Source organism: Haliaeetus leucocephalus, unplaced genomic scaffold (genome assembly GCF_000737465.1).
Source record: "Haliaeetus leucocephalus isolate CR32 unplaced genomic scaffold, Haliaeetus_leucocephalus-4.0 Scaffold340, whole genome shotgun sequence".
In the NCBI taxonomy this organism is placed as follows: Eukaryota; Metazoa; Chordata; class Aves; order Accipitriformes; family Accipitridae; genus Haliaeetus; species Haliaeetus leucocephalus.
This window is the reverse complement of record NW_010972776.1, coordinates 8554553-8575950: the sequence shown is the minus strand read 5'-3', so window position 1 is coordinate 8575950 and position 21398 is coordinate 8554553. Positions and strand designations below refer to the sequence as shown.

The window sequence follows — 21398 nt, the reverse complement described above, 5'->3', positions numbered from 1 at the left end:
TCCCATGCAGGCAGACTCTTCCTTCTGGTGGTGGGTCCTCTCTCCATTGCCCATCGTCTCTCTGGACCATGCCCCTTTTTCCCCAAGGCTGTGTCCCCCCTCTGCTATGCTCCCCTTGTTCTTACAGCAGCCAAGTGGTCAAGGATGTGCAATCATGATGCTACCTGGCCCTGGCATGGCATAACGTGGGATCTGAGGATTTTGAGTCTTTCCCCCTATCCCTGGCATCCACATGAAGCAGTGAGGTGGCAACAGAGCACGTCCCCAGGAGCCAACACCACCGCAGCATCTCTGTCCTCCTGGGCTGCCTGGTTCTGAGCAGCAACGGTGATGGGACAGCCCGACAGGCTTCTTCCTTCCCCAGAGCTTAGTTGGCACCTCCTGGTAGATCTGGCACTACTGGCATCGACTCCTGTCTCAAGCTGGAGAAGCCTCAGGACCTAGTGGTGCAGGGTGGAGGACACAGATCCCAAGGGCTTGCTCCCTGCCAGCCAGGGCAACGAGGGGCTGGATTGCTGACGTGGAACGATGGTTTCCTGATGATGAGCTGCCAGCCTGCCCTCCCCACTGACAAACCTCTGCCAGGATCCCCGCTGTCATATTTTCCACCCAGTTTCTCCCGTCAGGGTGCTGGTGACTAGCGACTCTCAGTTTCCTGGTTTGCAGCACAAGCCAGCCAACTGTCCGGTGATGTTTTGTGCCTGGTACCCAAAACCAGAGACTTTCCCCATCCTCCTCACCGAATCCGGCAGCCCCTCCAAGGCTGCCGCCGGCTCCGGCTTCCCCAGCAAGGTGCATGCAATGGGACCGGCGATGCACTCGGGGTTTCCGGCATTACCTACAGGTTCTTCTCATTTCGGCGAAACAGTGATGGGTCGCTATCCAGAAATGGCTTTGAAAAGGTTTTATCTGCTGGGGACAGCCAGGGTTCAGGAATAGCTGTGTAAAACCTCACTTGCTGCTCTCTGCAACACTCATTGCTGCGGTTTCACACATTATCGGCTGCCTCTCAGTCCCGACACTCAGGATTCGGGGAAAGTATTAAATGATGACTTCTCATGTCATTTTGTTTCTCATGTAGAGACTTCCCCCAGATGTGAGCGTTAAATGCAGAGGAAACTTTGAAGAGCCCTGGAAAATGCCGGTGAGCACCATGGGGCTGAGGCATGGGGTGAGGACTTTGGGGAGCGGGTGCTGGTCCTCACCGTGGCCTCGTGGGCCTCAGCTGTGTGGGGTGTCCTTGGGGGTGTCCACAGGCTTTTTGCCTGTGGCAAGCTTGCCATGGCCGGGACAGTGTGTAGGAGCTTGGTGTCAGACCAGACCGCTGTGAGGAGGACAGGACTGGCCTTTCCAAAGATAATGCCAATTTTAAGATAAAAAGGAACAAAAGCAGTGGCTTGGCAGTGCCCCCAGGCTGCGTGTGGGCTTGGTCCCATGCACAGCAGGGCTGCAAGCCCAAAGGACCAGGACCGGGTCCAAAGCCCAGTGACGCCAAGGGGACCCCCCTCTTGCGACCCAACACGGTGCATCCCCACCACTGTTTGGATCACCTCGCTGCTGCCAGGAGGATGCTCCTGTGGGAGCTGGGAAGCCCTGGTGAGCTGGACAGCAAGGCAGCCCTTGGATGGCAAGGGTGCGTGGGCAGCCCTTGGGGCACAGGCATCCATGGGGGGGACCCCAGGGGCCACTCTTTCCTCTGGAAGGCCAAAATGACACTGGGGGACTGGCCGCGGAGCTGGCAGCCCCATCCTAAAGCTCCCCTTGTCGCAGAGGGGTGATAGTCCTGGCACGGTGAGGGGTTACATGACTCCTAAGCACCAGCCAGGGACTCAGCCCCAGGCTGTCCTCTGCCCAGCTGTCAAATTGCTACCCACGAAGACCCTGGTGCCATCCCACACTTGTGATTTGGATGCTATATTTAGGAACATGGTGACCTGCCAAGGTCAAACTCTTACTTGGTTGCAGAGATGTTTGTGCTTTGTTACCAGCTTTTGCATTTGCAGCTCACAGCGCCCTAACCACACAGGACAGGATGCGAGAGAGTGGGTAGACAGTAAAAGCGAATGCTGGACTCCATCCTGCAACACTCTGAGCAGCCCTGACAAGGCACTGTGTACCCTCCTTTCCTGGGGCTGCTGGCGAGCAGCACCCTGCTGAGCACCCCACTGCTTCTAGCAGGATCCAACCCTTTATTTGCTGCATGCACATCTGATAAGAACATTGCCTTTAGCATGCTACTTTCAAAACAACTTTACATGATGGGTTGATGACTACCTTCAAACCGGCGCCCCAGCCCTCCTCACAGTACATCCTCGCAGCCCTCCTCCTCTGCACCCCAAAAGAAACCCAGACTTATCCTCTTGACATGGAGAAAAGGAGGTCTGTCCCTGTTGCAAGCAGCGAAGACCCCTCTGCATTTACCCTAAATTATTTTATCGGTGGTGCATGGCTGCACAAGTGTTGGATGCTTGAAGAGCTTGGGGGCAGGACCTTGCCTCCCTGCTGCTGACTTGAGAGGTGTGAGCACATAGAGGGGACACAGGTTGCCCAAAATGGCATGGTGGTGATGCTGGGAGGTCAGCAGCTGGCAGGAGTGCCCAGCATCCCAACCAGTCCTTTTCATGCCCAGATACATAGATGTAGGTAACATGGGTAAGTTAGGGACGGGGTCTGAGGTGGCTTGTGCCCTTGGGTGCAGGGTGAGCACCTCACCAGGGTACCAAGAAAGCTGCTTAAAACTTGTGTCTCCAAAGTGATGGCCAAGCACCAAGACCCAAAAGTCCTGCTGTCTGTGGAGGAGCATGAAAGCTGTGCCAACACTGGGGTCGCAGTGCCCATAGAGATGGTCCTTTCTCCAGCCTACCCAGGCAGAGACTTCACCCATGGGGAGCACAAGGGAAGGCCAGAAACCAGCACAACCTGCCTGCCTCAGTCAAGCGCCTTCACTGCAAAATCATCCTTCTCATGGAGGAAATGGGACAAAAAGCCTTTCTTCTTCTTTTGACAACCGACTTTCCGAGTGCTTCCTAGCCCCTAGCATCCCACAGGGCTGTTCAGCAGCTCTGTCTGTGTATTCATGGTCTTCACTTCTTTGAACACAACTTGCCATGAAACTTTCATCCACAGCAGGAAAAAAAACACTGGCACATACTCTGGACTGTTTCGAGGGCAAATATGAATATACGGAATAAGAGCCTCTTTCTGCTTCTGGTAGAATGGTAGGAAAAAAGTATGGAAGTGCACCAGAGAAGAAAGTCTAAGCAACCTTTTTTGTTGTGGGAGATGGTAGTGAACAAACCTACCCACTACGAAGAGTTTTTTCCAGGAAGTGTAGGTTGCTGCAACCTGTATCCCTTGAGCAGCGGGTGCTCACACAACAGTTCTCATGCTACTTGCAAGCAGCACATTTGAAGGAGCCCCAGCAACGTGCACGGAGGATGAACGAACCCTACAGCCCTGCAACGCCCCGACCCATCAGCAGCACCTCGCCCAGCACCATGAAAATGTTCATGGGCTTCCTCGCTGTATTTACTGTAGCACAGATGATTGGGACCGTACTCTTCTGTTTGTATCTTCACATGAAGATGGATAAGGTAAGTGGAGAAATAAAGTTGTCTCTGCTGGATTGCTAACGCGATTTGCCTTCAGCCGTGGCGAGATGTGCTCACCAAAAGGATGAACGTGGCAGAAGATGATGCTGGCCACAGGAGTGGCATTTATTATACCTGTGTTCTCATTTCTGCTTTAATTTGCCACTAAGATGTACGCTGAGGAAGAGATCTGTTCCCTTCATTAACAAGACGAGAATGGATCAATCAAGAAGAGCTGTTAATAGCAAAGCTGGCAGCTAGTGGCCAGTCTGGGGAGAAGAGAGTGTGGTTTAAACACAAGTGGCTATTTTAGGCTTGTTGGTGGTTTTTACGGTGCCGTAGCACTTGGCAGCACTAGGACACTAATTGCGAGGATGGGGCAGTCCAGAAATGAAATTTTTTTTTTAGCGTTTGCATGTATGAATTTGACCAACATCTCACTTCAGATGCTGTCTTTCTGCTTAGGGAAGAAAAGACTGGATCTTAGTACTTCGTCTTTTTTTGAAGAGACACGGTATTCATGATCCTGTCCCATACTTGGGACAATATTTACCAAAAAATTAAAAACTGAAAAGCTGTTTTTGAGGTTGCCATGACTGCAGCCGCACTGCACAATGCTTAAAATCTGATCTAAAGCTGCTTTCCTCCAGAGCAGAAAAGACTACCCACTAAAGAAATGAAATGCGTCTAAAACGCAGAATGAGTTCTCCTTACCAGATACAATGATAAGATCATCATTACTGATTTTTAAATGTGTTGTCTCAACTTAAGTTGAAATTTAAGTGGATGACTTCTGATCTTCAAGGGTCGAGAGCAATCCTGAGCTAGAGGGCCTTAAAAGTCAGGGGGATGGAAGGGGATTTCACCGCACAGAGGCTGCAGCCGGGGGTGAAGGGGTGGGTAGAGGATCCCCGACAGAGCGAAACGTGGCTGCACGGGGCCGTGGCGGAGGATGAGAGGCAGCCGAAATACAGTCACAGGTGGCAGGAGAATTTCAGCTGCCTTCAGAGCTCACAGCAGCGCTTCAAACCTGACCCTCCACATCCCAGTGCTGCCTGCGCTGGGTGCTCTGCCGGGCTGCGTGCCCTCACGTCCGTCTGCACTTCTCTTTACTGTTTAGCTGAATGTTAGGTTTTTACGAAAAACAAGTGTAATTTCAAAAAATCAGTATTTTTATATATTTATATATTTTTTTATATATTTATTCTTTTTCTGGCTTTCTGATTCTTTTTAATCTGATTTTTTTAATCTGAGGCTCTTGGCAGAATTCAGCCCTAACCTACAAGTCCTTTTGGTCTCTTGGCAGCTCTTTTAGTCAATAAGCTAGCTGAAAAAATGAAAAGCCACCCTGCATGGGCAGGGCAGTGCAGGGCTGAGCGAGCACCCCAGCTGCCTACTGGGGCCACTGGGGCAGCAGCAGCGAGCCCTGAGCCACTCGTTGAGATTTCTGTGCTGCTGTCTGTAAATGCAGGCGAGTGGGTATTTGCCACCTGCCTTTTGGAAAAGGCAGAGTGGGAAATTTAACTTCATTATCAAGGTGGTAGAAAATAGGAAGGAATCCTGAGCAATCCTCCTTTCATCCAGCATTGCCAGCAAGGGTCAGCCCCGTGGATGCAATTCCCGGTGGATGCGGGTGCAGATGCTGTGCCAGGCGGCTGGTGGGAGCGCTCGGTACCTGCAGTGTGTCTGCCCGGCTCATCCCGATGCTGAACAACTGACCCTGAGCTTTCCAGGCTGCGATTTATTGCTGGCAGGAATACAGCGTGGCTCCGCTGCCAGCTGTTGCAGGTTTCCCACTAACATCCCATTCACCCTCTCTTCTCTCTCCTCCCGGCAGATGGAAGAGGTGTTGAGCTTAAATGAAGATTACATCTTCGTGAGAAAAATACAGAAATGTCAGACAGCAGAAGGTCAGAAGTCGACATTATTGGACTGTGAAAAGATTTTAAAGGGCTTCCAGGACCTCCAGTTCAAGGTACACTGCTGTTAGGAGGATAAAGACCCCATTGAAGGTGGAGGGGGTCTCCCAGAGGCACACACACAGCTTGACCCCAAGCTTTTTTTTACCTTGGGGCTGTATAGCACATGCCCTTTTTTTACACTATATTGCTCTCATTGAAAAATCTCATCCATTTTTTTCTCAAAACGTTCTTGGCCAGAGCGCGTCCAGCTGCGGCATGCCGAGGGGTGCTCGGGGCTCATGTTGGCGGGGATGGAGCTGCAGCCACCCTGGCTCTGTGCTTTGATCCTGGTCTGAAAAACATTGATTTTCTGCTGTCTGGCACCTTGCTCTGATCCTGTGCCGGGTGGCTGTGAGGATGCTTGCAGCCACCTGCCGTTGGGAGCACTTTTACACCCACGTTGCCCAGGTGTTGATGACGGTGCAAGGCTTGGGTCAGGCGGCATGGCTCCTGGCAGCTGGCGAGGAGGAGGAAGATGCTATGCAAATGCCACCCTATGGGCTCAGGGATGGCACCTCCAGCCAGTGCAGCAGCTCCTCACCTTTGGGTACCAAAGAGCCAGCCTGCACTGCAATGTCCTCTTGGAGCGGCTGAGGGCTGCCCAGCCACGGATGAGGTGTCCTCAGCCTGCTCAGCCCTTGAATTCGCTGTTTAGGAGTGGCTTTGCTGGCCAGAGAAGGCAGGAGAGGGATATTTCTTCCTCTTTGTCAGTGCCCGATGGCATCAAATGCCTCAGTTAAACCTTCAGGTTTGCATCAGTACCCAACTGACAACAGAAAACTGTGTCTGAGATGGGCCCGGCTCAGCAGTCCTGAAAACCCCCTCTTGTAGGGGCAGGGACGTGCCCAGCTTGCTGGGCAGCATCTACAGCATCTTTGACATGGTTTTAAATGAAAAGGAGATTTTTGTTTGTTTCTTTCTTTTTTTTTTTCAAATAAACTTTCCCCATCACATCATTTTAATTGCATAAAACCTAAGATCATAAACCCTACAAACCCCTTGCTGCAAACAGTCGGTCAGCCCATGGCCATAATGTGATCCTGGGGAAAGTACTGGAGGGACTCTGCGGTTTCAGGTATGCTCTGCCAAGAGCTGGCAGAGCTGTTGGGGCCAAACAGCACCAACCTGAGCATCTTTTACACAGAAGCTTTCAAAATCATTGATTTGTACATCTTAAAAAAAATATATATATTTTTGCTGTTGTTACAGGACGGGGGAGCCGGCAAGGGAGAGCCCAAGTTTGAAATGCAGAGAGGTGAGTTTCCTGGTGCCATCAGTGCACCCGTGGCTTGCTAGGGGCAGGAGGAGTAGGTTGGCCTGGGAAGGGGTTTCCTTCACCTTGTGAGAGCCCGCTGGTGCCCCAGGGCACGGCACGGAGGCAAGGGACTGGGTAGGGGTTTGGAGCATCCCCATGGGGGTAGGACTGGGGCTGGCAGAGGGAGGCACTGGGTATGGCTGTCTCACCAGGGCAGGTGGCTCTGGGTGCCATGTTGCCTGAAGTCAATGAAAATGAATCCAGAATTAACTGGCCTTTTTGCATTGCAGGCCATAAGCACCAAGAGCATCTCCATTTGATGCACAAAAATGAGACGTCCGTGACAGGTAAGGGGCGGGCACATCCAGGTCCTGTTCCCATGGTGGGCAAGGTGGCACAGTCTTTATCCCTCGGAGGCTCCACCTTGAAGGCAACTGAGTGTCTTTGCTGAGCAGAAGCCAGATCCTGCCTCACTCAAAGCTGGGGGTGGACTTTGGAGACTGTGTCTCTGAGCTGGATTTGGCCCATAGAGAAATATCAAGGGTGGGAGGTGCCACGGTCTCTGCAGAGGAGCTGTGCTGCTGGAGGGGGACAGCCGGTGCCAAGGCATCGCTAACACCAACCTTTCTGAATTGCAGCGGAGAAGAGGCAGCCGATTGCAGCCCACCTGGCAGGTCTGAAAAGCAACAAGGTAGTCTCAGGTAAGACAGACCCGCTTGGCACTGCCTTGGCCAGGGACGCGGTGGGGCACGGCAGTGTGCATCCCCTAGCCGGACCCTGCAATCCTGCCCCATGGCTCTGTAAGGGTAGGGACAGGGACAATACGACCCCAGCATGAAAGCGTGTCCCCAGGACACAGCAAACCTCCCAGTGGTCACGTCACCACGTGCGCCTGTGCCACATGGGGTTCACGCATCCCATGCCAGCTGTCCTCAGTAACCTTATATACACCTTCCTAGAAATGCACTGCAGCGGCTTAATCTTTACAGTGTTTTTTATGAGCGGAAAACTATTTCTCTTTGTATTTAAGGAAACCAACCTCTCACTTTTCTTTTGGACTCAAAACACAACGCTTTTGCTCTCCTGGCCACGTCTTGCCGCGCTGGCTGCTGCGGGAGGGTTCTGCTGGCATATTGTATCTGCTGATCTAATCATCCTCCCAACTGTAGTGGTCCTGGTAGCAATATGGGCCGGCTGATGACTTTACAGTCGCAACATAGATAGCTCCAAACTGATTTAGGCAAGCTGCACTTATGCACAGCTACGGCCGCGTTAGGTTTGAGAAACGCACGTGAGTCCGTTTGCATTCTTGCATCCCGCTGCACAGACCGTGGTTGCTCTCGCAGCTCCATCCACCAGTGTAGCCTTAGCTAAGGGGCATCCTGCAAGAGCAAGGATTACCAAAGTGAGTAAGAGCTTGCAAGGTCAGTCTCTCAATCTGGCAAAGATTTCGCAATCTGAGCACTTTTGATTTAATTCTGGAGTAACTGCCAGTAATCTGCAACTGCTCTTTCCATCTCTGACGCAGCATTTCACCCAGAGCTCAGTCTACCTGTGGAAAGCTTAGTGTTAGATAAGATCAAAGCAGCAAGAAACTCACTGCATTTTAAAACTCCCTGCTTAAGCACTTGCTGAGCCTATAAAGCAGGTTGAGATTGCCCCGAGAGCAGCAGCTGCCTGGAGCTCGACTCTGAGCCTCGGCAGTCGGGCACAGAGGAAACATCCCTGCGGGATGCACGGGCATGGACCATGGGCTGCGTGGATTACCCACGTTATTCCCCTTGGAGCCAGGTTGCTCACTGCTGCTGCTCTCACAGGTGTCCCGGTAGGCTGGGGAAAGCGGAGGGCCAAAATCCCTCCCGGAGGTCGTAGCTGAGCTCAGCCCCTATGGCCGTGGCTTCCCCGTCTCTGTATTGACTTATCTGTACTGACTCCAGCAGGAGCGTGTGTTCATGCGCTACTCTGATGACACCAGTAGTGCCCCAAAAGCCATGGAAGTAGCAGGTCTGCATGGCCAGTGGTCCTGGCGGTGGGAGGCAGCACTTGCCATGCAAAACCCTTCCAGCTCTGCACCCTGCGGGCTGGGATGTTAATTTTTGTGCTTCCTTGGCAAAGTCTCGCCTTCTGCGGAGGCCAAGTGGAGGAGGGACTTTGATGGAAAGGCAGTATCCAGTTTGGAAAAACTATCTGCCCTGGGATGGGTGCCTCTGAAGATAGGAGCTGCAGTGTGTATTGGCAGTGTGCTGAGGGCTCGGAGGCTGTGCCACCAAAAGCCATGAAGAGAGCAACCCTACAGGGGTGGACACGGGGTGTTTGGCTCACGGTGGCAACTGTGTGCAATCCTCCACTCTAAGAATTTCCACTTGGTTGGATGAAGGAAGCAAAATGCTCCTCTGCTCGCATCATTGATTCAAGGGTGTCAAAGTCAGTGACCAGAAACATGGGTTAAACATGGCCTGGCCTTGGGGAAGGGGACCTTGCTCCCCTGGGCTGGGGATGGTGTCCTGGGGTGGGCAGGACCCACTCCCGCACCCTGCAGCAGACAGAGGCTGTGATGCCAAATGTCTGTAGGGTGTCCCCCAAAAATCAGCCTGCCAAACTGGATGTCTCCTTCTCCCAGCTCATCTGCCGTGCTTTCCCCTTACAGTGCTAGAGTGGCAGACAACGACGTATGGCCCCATGAACAACAGCTTGATATCCTACCAGGATGGGAAACTGAAGGTGAAGGAAGCAGGGCTCTACTACATCTACTCCCAAGTCAGCTTCTGCACCAAGGCAGCGACTTCAGCACCCTTCACCCTCTATATTTATTTGTATCTCCCCATGGAAGAGGACCGGCTCTTGCTGAAGGGACTAGACACACACAGCACCTCCAAGTCTTTCTGTGACCTCCAGTCCATCCGGGAGGGAGGTGTCTTCAAGCTCCGGGAGGGTGACATGGTCTTTGTCAACGTGACAAACTCAACACAAGTGAACTACAGCCACGGCAGCACCTATTTTGGCATCTTCAAGCTGTAGTGAGGAGGGGACTGACCTGAGCTGGGGGTCCAGCCTGACTTCACTGAGCAAAGTGGCTTTCCCTGTTTCCCGTATTTATGTTCCTCTGCCTCTTTGGTTTTCTTGTTTCTTAATTTGTATATTTTGTTATTTATTAATGAACACAAACGGAACAAAGTTTGAAGCTGTTGTTGTCTGCACTTTGCTTTTTTCTTTCATTGCCAATGGTTTGGTATGTGCTGGTGTTGTGTGTCTAGGTCCACCATGCCCTCCGTGCCTGGCAGGGTGGATGTCCCCATTATGTCACAAGAGCTTTATTTAGCAAATTCTACCATCAACGTTTCTTTCCTAACAACGTAGGATGGCTCAGGGTAGTACTCCAGCCAAGCTAGGTTCATACATATCTCCCATACCAATCTGCCTACAAAACATCAACGGAAAAACATTAAAAGGCTTAGGAACGTCTCCTCTAAAGGAATCAATCAGCCAAACGCTGTCCGTATGTGCTAGCTGCTGGTGATGCATCGTTGCCACCCTAACTGTCTGCTTTATCTTGAGAACTGCCTTTTTTCCACCCATGCCTATCTACGAAACTCAACCAGCCTTCTTGTTTAGGGTGACACTGCCTTGGTCATGTTCACGCTCGGTGACAATTGCCCCCCATCAGAGGGGCAATCGGTGGCCCAGGGGGACTGCTGATTTCAAGCCAGAGTGCGAGTAAGGCACCAGCAGTGCTCTGCTCTCAGCGACCCGAATCCGCTTACCAGACTGTCCTCCCACCTCTGCAGGTAGAGGACCCTCTGCCTGTGGGCTGTTCACTACCCTCTGGAAGGGATGTTGGCCACCACCATCAAATTTGGACCTGCCTCCTCTCCTGAGACCCCTCCTACCCCAGGAGGAGGACCAGGAAAGCATGGAGGTGGCAGGACCAACTGCTTCTTCCCAAGCCCTCCAAGGTGCACGTGCAAAGCATCTTCTGGCTGCCCTCAGTGAGGATGTGGCACTTTTCCTGGAGCTCCAGGAGAGCAGGACTGTGCAGACGGGCAGGAGCCCATCTCGGGCAGGGGGTATCTGGGTGACAGACATGACCCTCTTCTCCAGCTTGGCCCACAGGGAAGGTGAGCTGAGCAGCAGCAGGGCACAAGGATGTTGATGCAGCACTTTTCAAAAGCATCTAAAGATGCCAAAGGTGGCAAGCCTGGAGCATTTGATTGTACAGGTCATGCTTGTCGGAGTGCAAAAGTTTGGAAATACTCCTGGAAGCCAACAGGTTTGCAAGTGGAAGAGCTTTCAGATTTGGGCAGTCCTTAGGGTTTGCTTGGCTGGAGGCTGCAGTCTGGTCCTAACACAGTTCCTGAGTGCCACCACTGCCAGGACGGTCAGGGCGGTCTTTGCACAGCTCATTGCAGTCCTGGGTGGCTGGCATGGCCCCCTCCCAAAGATGGGGAGGCTCAGAGACAGTCTGGTTTTACTGTAATTTAATATGTATTTGATGGCCGTTCTCCAAAACTGCCTATGACCATCAGGGAATGGACCGCTCTGACACTGGGTATAAAAACTACTTATTTAACTAAAACCATCTTATATTCGTAAACAGAGAGGGACTGTGTGCCAAGGGACCGTGCATGGCCGTAGCTCTGTTTTGCAGCATATTTCAACGTTCACGGTTCCCCCTTCCCAAGTGTGGGGTTTCATCCACTGCAACTAATACAATTTATGAATTAAGAGATAGGTGCTTTGTATGCTTTGAACGCCGCTCACCCTTCTCAGCCCCAGGCTGGGATTTCCCCAGGGTCCTGCTTGGGGTCTGGGGACCAAAAGGGCAGAGAGGTGGCACTGGGGGGCACAGTGGGGACAGCCAGTCCCAAAAGCCTCTGAGGGCAGCCATCCCACCCTGATCCTTGGGGCACCTTGGGGTGCCAGGGCCATGCGGCACCAAGGGCATTTTGGCTGGAAGAGAGAGCAGGGACCCCCCCTGCCCTGAGAAGGCAGGGAGGCACCAGGGCTGGAGCCCCCAGCGCAGCTGCGGAGCAGAGGGGTGGGAGCTAATTTAAGGGAATTTAGGACACCTGGCTGGAAGAGGACTATTCCTGCTTGCCCTAAGGTCACGGAGCCTGCAGGGATGTCTCTGCTTTGGAGCAGAGGGATGGCTGCCGCACGAGGTGGGATCCTACGGCCGCTGTGCATGGGGTGGCAGGGGCTGGGTGGCTGCTGGGTCCCACCACCTCCTGAAGCGGCGTGGGTCCCACCACATCCCTGCTGCTGCTGAAACCTGGCCAGCCCCTCCGGGCTGGGCTGGCGGAGTCAGTGCTGGTGTGGCTGGAGAGCCCCAAACCTCTGCAGGGGGAGGTGGAGGTGCCTGGTCATGGTGGGAGTGTGAGTGGGAAGCACAGGAGAAAGCAAAGGTCATGCAAAGCAGCACGGTCTGAGAAAGGGGAAAAAAGCTGGCTGGGAGCGAGCAGATGAGGAGAGGAAGGGATTGCTGCGAGGAGCTTGTGTGTGGCCATTTTCGGGTGCCCAAAACCTTCAGGAGCAGAAACGCTGTTTGTCATGGGCAAGGGGAAATTGTGATCGGTGCACAGCTTTGAAATCCCCCTGCAGCCCCCCCGGCTTTGGTGGCCAGGAGCACCCACCGGAGGGTTTGGGCCAGGCTGTGACCCCCAGGCCAAATCACTGAGAGGGGATCCAGGAGTGGCAAATCACGTGGAGAAATAGATTTTTCATACGTGGCTGGGGGAAACAAGTAAAGAGGGGAGGAAAAAAAAAAATAGGCATAAAACAACTTAATAAATTCTGCAGCAAGAGCAGCAGATGCCAACTGCCGCCTCCCCTGCCCACCTGGTCCCAGCCCCCTGCCCGTACTGCTGCCTTTCCCGGGGCTTTTGTTTCTTGGCTCCGTTACTTCGCTTGCCAAAAATAGCCCGTGGGATTCAGATGTGAGGTAGTGCGTGGGAGGGGAGGAGATGCGATTGCTACCATCCAGCTGTGGCCGTCTCCCGGGCGGCTTTGTTCTCCTCCCTGGCCCCTGCCCGGTGCCGTGGCGGGTACAGGTTTCCTCTCGCCGTGGAAAGTTTGAAGGTTGTCAATACATTGATTTTTCCCTTGACGTGGAGACTCTCTGTCACTCCTTGGGCTGTGGATTTTACTGTTTCTGAACTGATTTTTGTTCTTCTTTCTGAGTAAAGAAGGGAGAAGGTGATGAGTACATGGGGCACATCAGCAGGACTGGCACAGAGGGCCATGGATGAGCAGCATCAGGAGCAAGCAGCAGTGTGGTTATCTGCTGGGAGAGGTGCTTGCATGGCTCAAGACACACTGAGCTCACCAGCAAATATATATATATATAAAATATATATTTTAGTTCTATATAAGAAATGAGATTTTGGGTTGGTTTTTTTCCTCAAAAAAGATTGGGTGCCAGTTTCCAAGCTGGGTCTCTCCAGCTTGTGCCACTATGCCCAGGGCTGCTGGGCAGCAGGAGCTGGAGGATGGCTGGCCACGTGCTGCGTGGCTGTGCATGGTAGCCACTCGGGTGACAAGGGTGTCCTAGCACTTCTGTGGACTACTTTGGGTCTTTTTTTTTTTTTTTTAATCCCCCTTCTCAGGCACCATGTGCCTGGGTGCGAGCCTTACCTCAGCACCACTTGCTTGGTGACAGCCCTTTCTCCTGGTCGGGGCAGGGTCCCCATCTTTTCTAGGAGGCCAAACCCATTCCATGCATCCCTGCCTGGGGGCAAGGGAGACCTCTCCCTCCCATTTTAGTTTGGATTCAGGTTCACTTGTCCAGCGGAGCGGTGCTGCACTGGCGCGGTTAGTGGGAGCAGCACACCCACCGCAAACGGTCGCCTCCAGGACATCCCCAGCTGCGGCAGTGGTTTGGGCTGCACAGATTAAGCTGTTGGGGTTTTTTTTCTGGTTTTTCACATTGATGGTCATCTGGAGCCAAACTCCATTGCTTGGAGGATGCTGGTGCTGTCTGCATTAGAGTTAGGTCATGCAAAGGGGCTGTTTGGGAGCTGGCACAAGAGAGGAGGCCAAAGGGACCCTGTATTCAGTAGGAGAGCAGGATGGATGGTCTCCGGTTAAGGCCTGGATCCGGCCTCATGGGGACCCAGGAGTGGAGATGCTCCCTCCAAATTGAGCCCGGGGGGATGCCTCATCCTTGCTCTTCTGCCCAGTGCAGGCTCTGGGGCGCTCGGGTCTGGATGTGGCCCTGCTCTGCCTCTGCAATAATTCCCCAAAGTGCCACTAGGGTTCAAGCAGGCTCCCTTGCAGCCTTCAGTGTTTTTCTACAATGTGCCCAAGCCCAGTGTTTCTTTTTCACTTTTCTTTTTCCCGCTCTGACTGCTCTGTTTGGTGAGGGAGAGCAGGGTCTGGCCCTCGATCCTCCTGGTTTGGCTGCGGGCTGAGAGCGCAGCATGTCTCTACCAAAGAGTTAAAAATACCAGCATGCAGGAGAGGTCTTGTCCAAGTGGTAGACCAAAGGAAATCCTGTCACCACACCTAATCGCCAGAAAAAAAACTCGAACAACAACAAAAAAATCTCAAACAGGCAGGAAGTCACTTATCTACAGCAACCCGCTGGTGCAGCGGAGAGCAGCTAGTTCTCCATAAAGCGTCCTTGTTCACAGAGTGCAGGTGGAGCTTGAGGGATGGAAATGTATCTCCTTCCCATTGGACCAGGCGCCCTTCCCTGCCGCAAGTCTGGGTGATGGTGGGAACAACAGCCCAAGTGCCAGCATCGCCATTTGCACCAGTATCCCCACCAGCATCCAGTAAATCGGAGGGTGGATGATGCAGCCACGGGTGTTTTGAGCAAATCAGGGATGCCCAGAGCAAGCACTGGCTTTGCTTTTGTGGTGGAAACAAAGGAAGTAGCACTGAGAGCTAAGAAGCGATTTTTATCCTTCTTTATTTGTTGAAAATGTCAATTAAAAAACTGTTCAAAATAAAAACATGTTAGAAAAGTTGAACTTGCATAAGTAGTTACAGTAAATAAACCTACATGACAAAGATAAACTGGAAGGCAGCTGACACAACATCCATCTAAAGACACTCACTGGAACCTATTTACAAAGCACTGTAAACAAAGTAAATATGGAAACATTGCTGTCCATCCGGCATGGCTTCTTTTCCTTTTTATTTTGTTTTCTTGTCTTTTTTGGCTTCTAGCTCTTGACAAACACTTGATCCAAAGTGTCCCAGTGTGCCCTCCATCACATTACATCTTACAAACATGCATATGTACACAGCACAGGTTTCAACTAAACCGGGGGGCAGCAGGGAAACATTTCTACCCTCTCCTCGGAGTTTAAACGGCCCTTGGTTTGCTTCCTTGCACTGGCTGCACATTGCGAGCCTGGTCCCCAGCCCAACTTTGGGCAGGCAGCAGGATGGGTCGATGCCAGGGTGTTTGGGCATGGCATCCCAGAATAGCAGCTTGAGCTGCTCGGTGTGCAGCAAAGGTTGTTATCCTGGAAAACGATTAACCAGCACAGCAGGGCTTGACTGTTGACCAAACTGCTCAACTGTGTGCCTGGGCAGGGATGTGGGGAGCTGCCATCCAGCTGGGATGCTCTGGAGATGGCAAGTGTAGCCAGAGCAAGAAAGACCTCTGGTTTGTCCTAGAAACAGCTTAGATTTAAAAAAGGTTTCTGTTTATACTCCTTGTGATGTTTTGGAGTCTAGCTCTCCCCAAACACCATTTGCTATGTTAGGGCTAAATTTTAACTGAGAGGAGGGAGTTGTAATTATTGCCTCTATTACGTCCTTCATGACCAATGTAACGATATGACCGTAATGAGCTGTGGTGTGTCTGCACACCCTGGGACCATGCTGCCCTGTGATATACGTAAGACTTATTATTAACTTTAACAGAAGGTTACTTTTATAATGCTGCTAAGGAAGGAAGGAAAACATCAGTTCTAAACTAGAGTATAACACCAAATAAGATGAAGATAGCCGATACATATGCATGTTGCCTGTGTGCTGTGTTCGAGGAGCTGTGCAGGGATCTGGAAGGGTGTTGCACGTCCTTGCCCCAGGAGCGTTTCAGTTCTTGTCAAAGCATAAACATAAATATCTTTCCTATCCCAAGAGAAAGTTCCTTTTTCCTAGCCGAAAGCCCCTTTGGGGCGATGGGGGGACAAGTGGCTGTTGGCTAGGTTCCCAGCCTTTGGAAAGGAGCGATGGAGAGCCTAACGTGGGCAGAAGGGAGCAGGGAACCAGCACACTTGGGGGTTGGTTTTTGTTGTCAAGCAGTGTTTACATTTCATACAGAGAAAAGCATGTCCTGCAAGGGGAAGCACAGCAAAACTATAAACTCATACGATACCTGGACACTCAATGTGAAAAACCAGGGGGTAGGAGTTACAAGTCATGCATAAGAAAAGGGATGGGGGGGCAGAACAGCAGTTACCTGTTGTGCTGATCACGAGCTGTTAGGAGGCAGCACTGTGCAACATACCTTCCCATGCGCTCTGACAGGTGCTCCAGATCTGACTTCCCCAAGGAGTTCAAATGTCTTCATGTTAATTGCACATTTTAATCAGTATCAAGGCCACACGGGAACCACAGTATTGCTGGGCTCTAGTTCGCTACAGTCAACTAATGGGGAAAAAGAAGGTGGTTGGGAAAATCTTCCCCAGTTGTGATTATCTGAAAAGAGGAGCATGGTGCTTTTTGGTTTCTGCTCAATGCCACCTCAATAATGTTTTCATTCAATAAATAGGTACCGGTGCTTTTGAAAAGAATGAAAGCATTAAAAAGTGCTTAAGCTTCCTCTAGGAAACTGCTGCCAAACCCTCTGTGAGTGGCAATCATTAGCAGAGTTTGTATTTGCTCCCAGTAGCAGGTACGGATGAGGTATTAGTTGCTGCAGATGAATTGTGAATCATGGACCGCTTGCTTACTGGTTTAGTTGTGATCGATTGTTTCTGGTTTATTTCCTTATTGGATGGAAGAAAAACAATTTTTTTTCTCCATTACTTTTTTTTTTTTGGTAACAAAATTCCCCAAACCAACAAAATAAGGAGCAAGAAGAGGCAAAGGATCCAGTTCCGCTTCCCGAAAAACACCTGAGGTCACAAACCACTGCCAGCAGCTTCTCCCCTAATTCAGGCAATCAGGGATGACTTGCGCCCCGTGTCTTCCCTGCCACACTCATCCGTCTGCTTCAGCAGCCTTCTAACCAGCTTCTCCAAGTCCTTCCTGGATTTAAGCTCTTCCTCCAAACACTGTTTCATCCTTTTGTTCTCCTGCGAGGGGAAAAATAAAGGAATAAAAAAGCAGTTAATGCCCATGCACTTTACGCAGCGAGGAACCTCCGTGCGCCTTGCTGCCGGGTGTCCCAGTTACTTTAAGCAGGCAGAAGCATCCTCCTGGAAACCTAATTTTAGCCTGGGTTGGAGGGCCCTGTTCTCCTGGGGAGGTCTCTCCCACTTCCAGGCTTGGGGCTGGAGGGAGGAGGATATATTTCCTCTGAGTCTGCAAGAACTGGTATCCACCAGACCCCTACAAAATGAACAGTCAAGTTGAAAGAGCTTTTAGAGTAGGGAGAAAGTTTCATGTTACCACCAAGACCTCCTGCTGGCTCTGGTGCTCAAGGGACTGTGTGGTGAGCTGATTCAGGGAGCTAAACCAGGAGAAAACTAACGCTGATTCAGGGAGCTGCAGGACTGCACCAGCATGAGCAAGACTTTTCCTGGGCACAGATCAGTCAAGGACAACGACCTGGCGCAGCCTGGCTGGCTTTTGCTCAACTCCTAGCACAAACGATCCCGCTCAGATTACCTGCTTCAGTTCTTTGACTTCATCTTTCAGTGCGTAAACCGTGTCAACAAGGCTCCTGCAAAAAAAAAATGCAAAAAAAAAAAAAAGAATAAAAAGAGCTGGAGTGCAGCAAAACAGCAACAGCATGGGAGCTTTTGTGAGCAAGGCACTGATAAGGAAGGTGCTTCCAGCTTCTGCTTTGCAAGCATCAGGCTGCTGCTATCCCTGCTGCCTGTGAGAGGACTCTGGAAACACAGCCAAGGAGCATTTATAGGCCACCAGACCAAAATTCAGGGCTCTTTTCTCAAAACTCAAGATATATTCATTGTTCTGCTATCTTTCAGTTATCAACAAAGGACTGTGGCTTTGACTTCCTTGTTTATGCTACTGCAGTAAATAACAATGCCTTTAAAACTGGAAATGCCTGAGCATCTTTTGGAAAATGGCCTTGATTCCTTGAGGTTATGCTGCAAAAAAACAAGCATGAAAGGAATGCACTGTCTGGATTACAAAAGGAGTGGATCAATGCAGTCACCCAAATGCTGAAGCTACATAACAGGCTGGGAGCACTCACAGACAGGGTGCCAGCCAGGCTCCCGAGGGGTAGCACTACGTCAGTGGTTAAAAAAAAAATAGCCACTTGTTTGGTTCTGTCCTCCCTGACCCCATTAGCTACATCCGGATAAGCCCTGGGACTCGATAAACTGGCTCTCGGGACCCAGCACACAGACTCCCGGAGGGCTACGGCCACGTCAGAGCAGCTGGGAAGGCGGCTCTGTTCTTAAAAAGGGACAAAATAACAACTGAAATAGCCCGGTGGTTCTTGCCAGGACTAAGGCAGCAGTCAGTGACACCAGCCCTGCTCCTCTGCAGAGATGCAGGAGAGGGCATTGGTTTTTAATGTCCTTCCAAAAAGCAACAAGGGGATCTGCAAATGGAGAGCAGCTGCGCTTACTTTTCCTCCGTGACAGTCTGGCCGTTGCTTCGTGTTTCCTCTACGATGATTTTCTCTTCCTCAGGAAGAAGGACTTGGGGGATGGAGTCTTTACGGGAGCCTGTGTACAAGAATTACTCATCAGGAAGAAAAAGGGAGACTTGATGACCTGATGCCCAGGCCACTCCGGAGGCAGCACGGCAAATGCAGCCCTCGTTCTCCCCGCTCCTCTGCAAGCCTGGGGCAGACTGGGGACGCAGGGGCTCCAGCAGCCGCCAGCTATCTGCCACGGTTAAATACAGGCTTATACGTATCGCCAACCTGGAGCTAAAGCAGCTAGCGGAAAGTTTTCAAGAGTGCTCACTGCATCTAAAGCTACATCATGACTTATAAATGAAAACATTCGATTAGGGTCAAGAGCTCTCAGAAGAAACATGCCCCCCCTTTTAAAATGTACCATTATTTGATAGTTCAGTGATTTAATTCGACATCTCACCAGCAATGAAAATAGTTATATTTCCAGAGTTGAAGATGTTAGATAGGTTCTTATGAAGCAGCTTGTTCTTAAACACTGCAGCTGATTAAGAGATAATATTCATGCTTCCTTTCTAAAGCTATATGCAACCTGAGATTACCATCAGGTTTTCAGTGCTGACAGCCACAGGCACTGACTAGGTTTGCTTAATTCCTAACAAGCGCTGGTGAAATAGCTGTGTCTCATCTGCCCTCCTACCTGCTTCATTCTCCGTGTTTAGAAGAAAAACAATGGCAACTAAACCACTAGATAGATGAAGCTCCCTTATCTTGAAGATTGAACACCACACAGTTTCCTAGCATGAGTCTCGTTGCTGTATGATGCAACCATCTGGTTTTTCCCAGAGGGGTTATCAGCGTTGCAGGCAGAGTATGAACTAAATAATCTGGTTGTGTGCCCACCTGAGCTGAGGGCTTGCTGGAAGCCTGCCCCGGTACAGTATGCCTCGATCACCTTCAGGATCTGAGCATCTTCTTCCAGCGCAGCAGTACCTGTAAAACATTGCAGACAATAGCTATCACAAAAACCAAAGTGCTCTGGCTTCATCTCTCCCAGCCTTTGCTCCCAAGTCCCTTAAGAGAAGAGTGTGCTGTTTCCTTGACTGACACTATCTCTGGGACTTTGCCTAATTTCTTTTTGAGGTCCTTTATATTTTCTGGCCTTTGCAATGTCCTGTGGCATTGAGCACCATGACTAAACGGTATGAAAACGCACTTTTAGCTGCTCATTTCAGCAAAACTCAGGGGGTGATGCCTGACTTTGGGTGCAGGCAGCACCAGGAGATGGGTAGGCAGAGGAGCCCTGCTGGGAGGGATCTGGTACAGACACAGGAGAGCAGGACTTGGAAACGTGAAGTCTCAATTTCCAGCCTTAGCTCAGTGCTGTCTTCTTGAGGAAGACAACTGACCTTCAGTGGCAGCTCACTGCTGGGCGACCACGGCCTTTCATATAAAACCCCTGAGGAGTGTCCCAAGTGGACTTTAGGGAGCTGTCAGGACATCCCTCTTCACAGGTTAACACCTCTGCAGGGATGGGGCCTTTTTTTGTTCCCTGATCCCCCATGGAAACTGTTCCAGGACCTGCTGGCATGGCCAGGTAAGGGTTTGTCCCAGCTCTCAGGCATATTTTGATGACTGTTGATGTGCAGTTTTACTGCAGCTTTTAACCACGTGGAATTAGTTCCTTGGCTTTGTACCCAGAACACGACCACACACAACCCATGACCTTGTGCTAGCAATCACGAGGAGGGTGGTAGCATGTCTGGCAGTCATAACTGGGAGGGGATCTGGCAGAGACTGAGGACCGGTGCGCATCCAGAAGCCTCCCTTGCTCGGCAGCACGCAGGCTTGCTCACAACGTGAGCATCCTGTCGCATCCTGCACCGTAAAAAAGGCTGTTCTCAAAGTCCTGCGGAGATCACCAAGTACACAGAAACCTCCAAAAAAGAGAGAAAAATACGACACTTACTTTTCCGAATAACGAACTCTTCATCAGATGGTTTTCTCTCGGTTTTCCTTTTTGGAAGAAACTTCTTCATTGTTTTTGGACTTTTGCTGGAATCCTATAGAGAAACAGACTCCTGTGTTTAACCAGAACCAAAGGCAGCTCAAACAGCGGAGCAGCGCAGCTGAATGCAGCTATCCATGTTATTATGCACAACACTTTAGAGAGCTACAAAGCAGACAGTGACAAAGTTGGGCAAAATGATGTTTTTTGCCTTCCCTGTGTGCTAGTTGTGGCCCACTGCTCCCAGGAATTGCACCTGCAGGTCTGGGCCAGGACAAGCTCCTCTAGCAAATTCAACCCTCGGCTACAATCCTTTAGCCAAAGAATTCAAACACATTCACAGCACTTTTAGTCTGCTTACGAACTCTGTGGTCTTTGTTAGAAAACCCTATAATGTTGTTTATTTCCTTGATTTGATTTCTGATATAAAACAGTTGGCAAATAACATTGTTTCTAAATGCACACAATTTGTTTGAGAGTATAAATCCCCCGTACACATAGACAGAGAACAGACAAATACACACAAAGTTAGTGTTTGCTATGACTCCACAGGTAAGAAACACACGCTTTTATCTCCTTCACTGAGTTACAAGTCTTGCTGATTTGGAGAGAATTAGTGTATTAGTAGATTACATGCAATATGGATTTTAAGCAGGAATAGAGACATGCCAGGAAGTTTAAGTACTGTAATACTAAATCCTTCTTGAGAGTTATCTCAAAGTATATTTGCCAGTTGCTACTGACTCTCACAATAACTTACTGATACAGCCAGGCAAAATTAGGGTCATGCAAGCACAAGAAGCGTGAAGAGGAACAAGCATTCTTTGCCACGGTAAGCCAAAGAGATGTA

General features: G+C 50.8%; 2 protein-coding genes across 4 annotated transcripts in view; one reads left to right on the top strand and one right to left on the bottom strand.

Annotated features, from left to right (window-relative positions):
- Positions 1–3383: 3383 nt before the first annotated feature.
- Positions 3384–9824, top strand: CD40LG (CD40 ligand). Its single transcript, XM_010572461.1, has 6 exons — positions 3384–3593; positions 5428–5565; positions 6761–6806; positions 7097–7153; positions 7445–7507; positions 9454–9824. The coding sequence occupies exons 1-6, from the start codon at positions 3438–3440 to the stop codon at positions 9822–9824; spliced, it is 831 nt and encodes a 276-aa protein (XP_010570763.1). The 5' UTR covers positions 3384–3437.
- A 6980-nt stretch (positions 9825–16804) lies between these two features.
- Positions 16805–21398, bottom strand: part of ARHGEF6 (Rac/Cdc42 guanine nucleotide exchange factor (GEF) 6) — a 38614-nt gene continuing 34020 nt past the window's right edge. For all 3 annotated transcript variants that reach the window (XM_010572458.1, XM_010572459.1, XM_010572460.1), the window contains 5 exons: positions 20510–20603; positions 19444–19533; positions 18529–18628; positions 17595–17649; positions 16805–17059 (listed from right to left, as the gene is read on the bottom strand). In XM_010572458.1, coding sequence (XP_010570760.1) covers positions 16919–17059; positions 17595–17649; positions 18529–18628; positions 19444–19533; positions 20510–20603 — 480 coding nt within the window. In that variant the 3' untranslated portion in view covers positions 16805–16918. The remainder of the gene's footprint in view (positions 17060–17594; positions 17650–18528; positions 18629–19443; positions 19534–20509; positions 20604–21398) is intronic.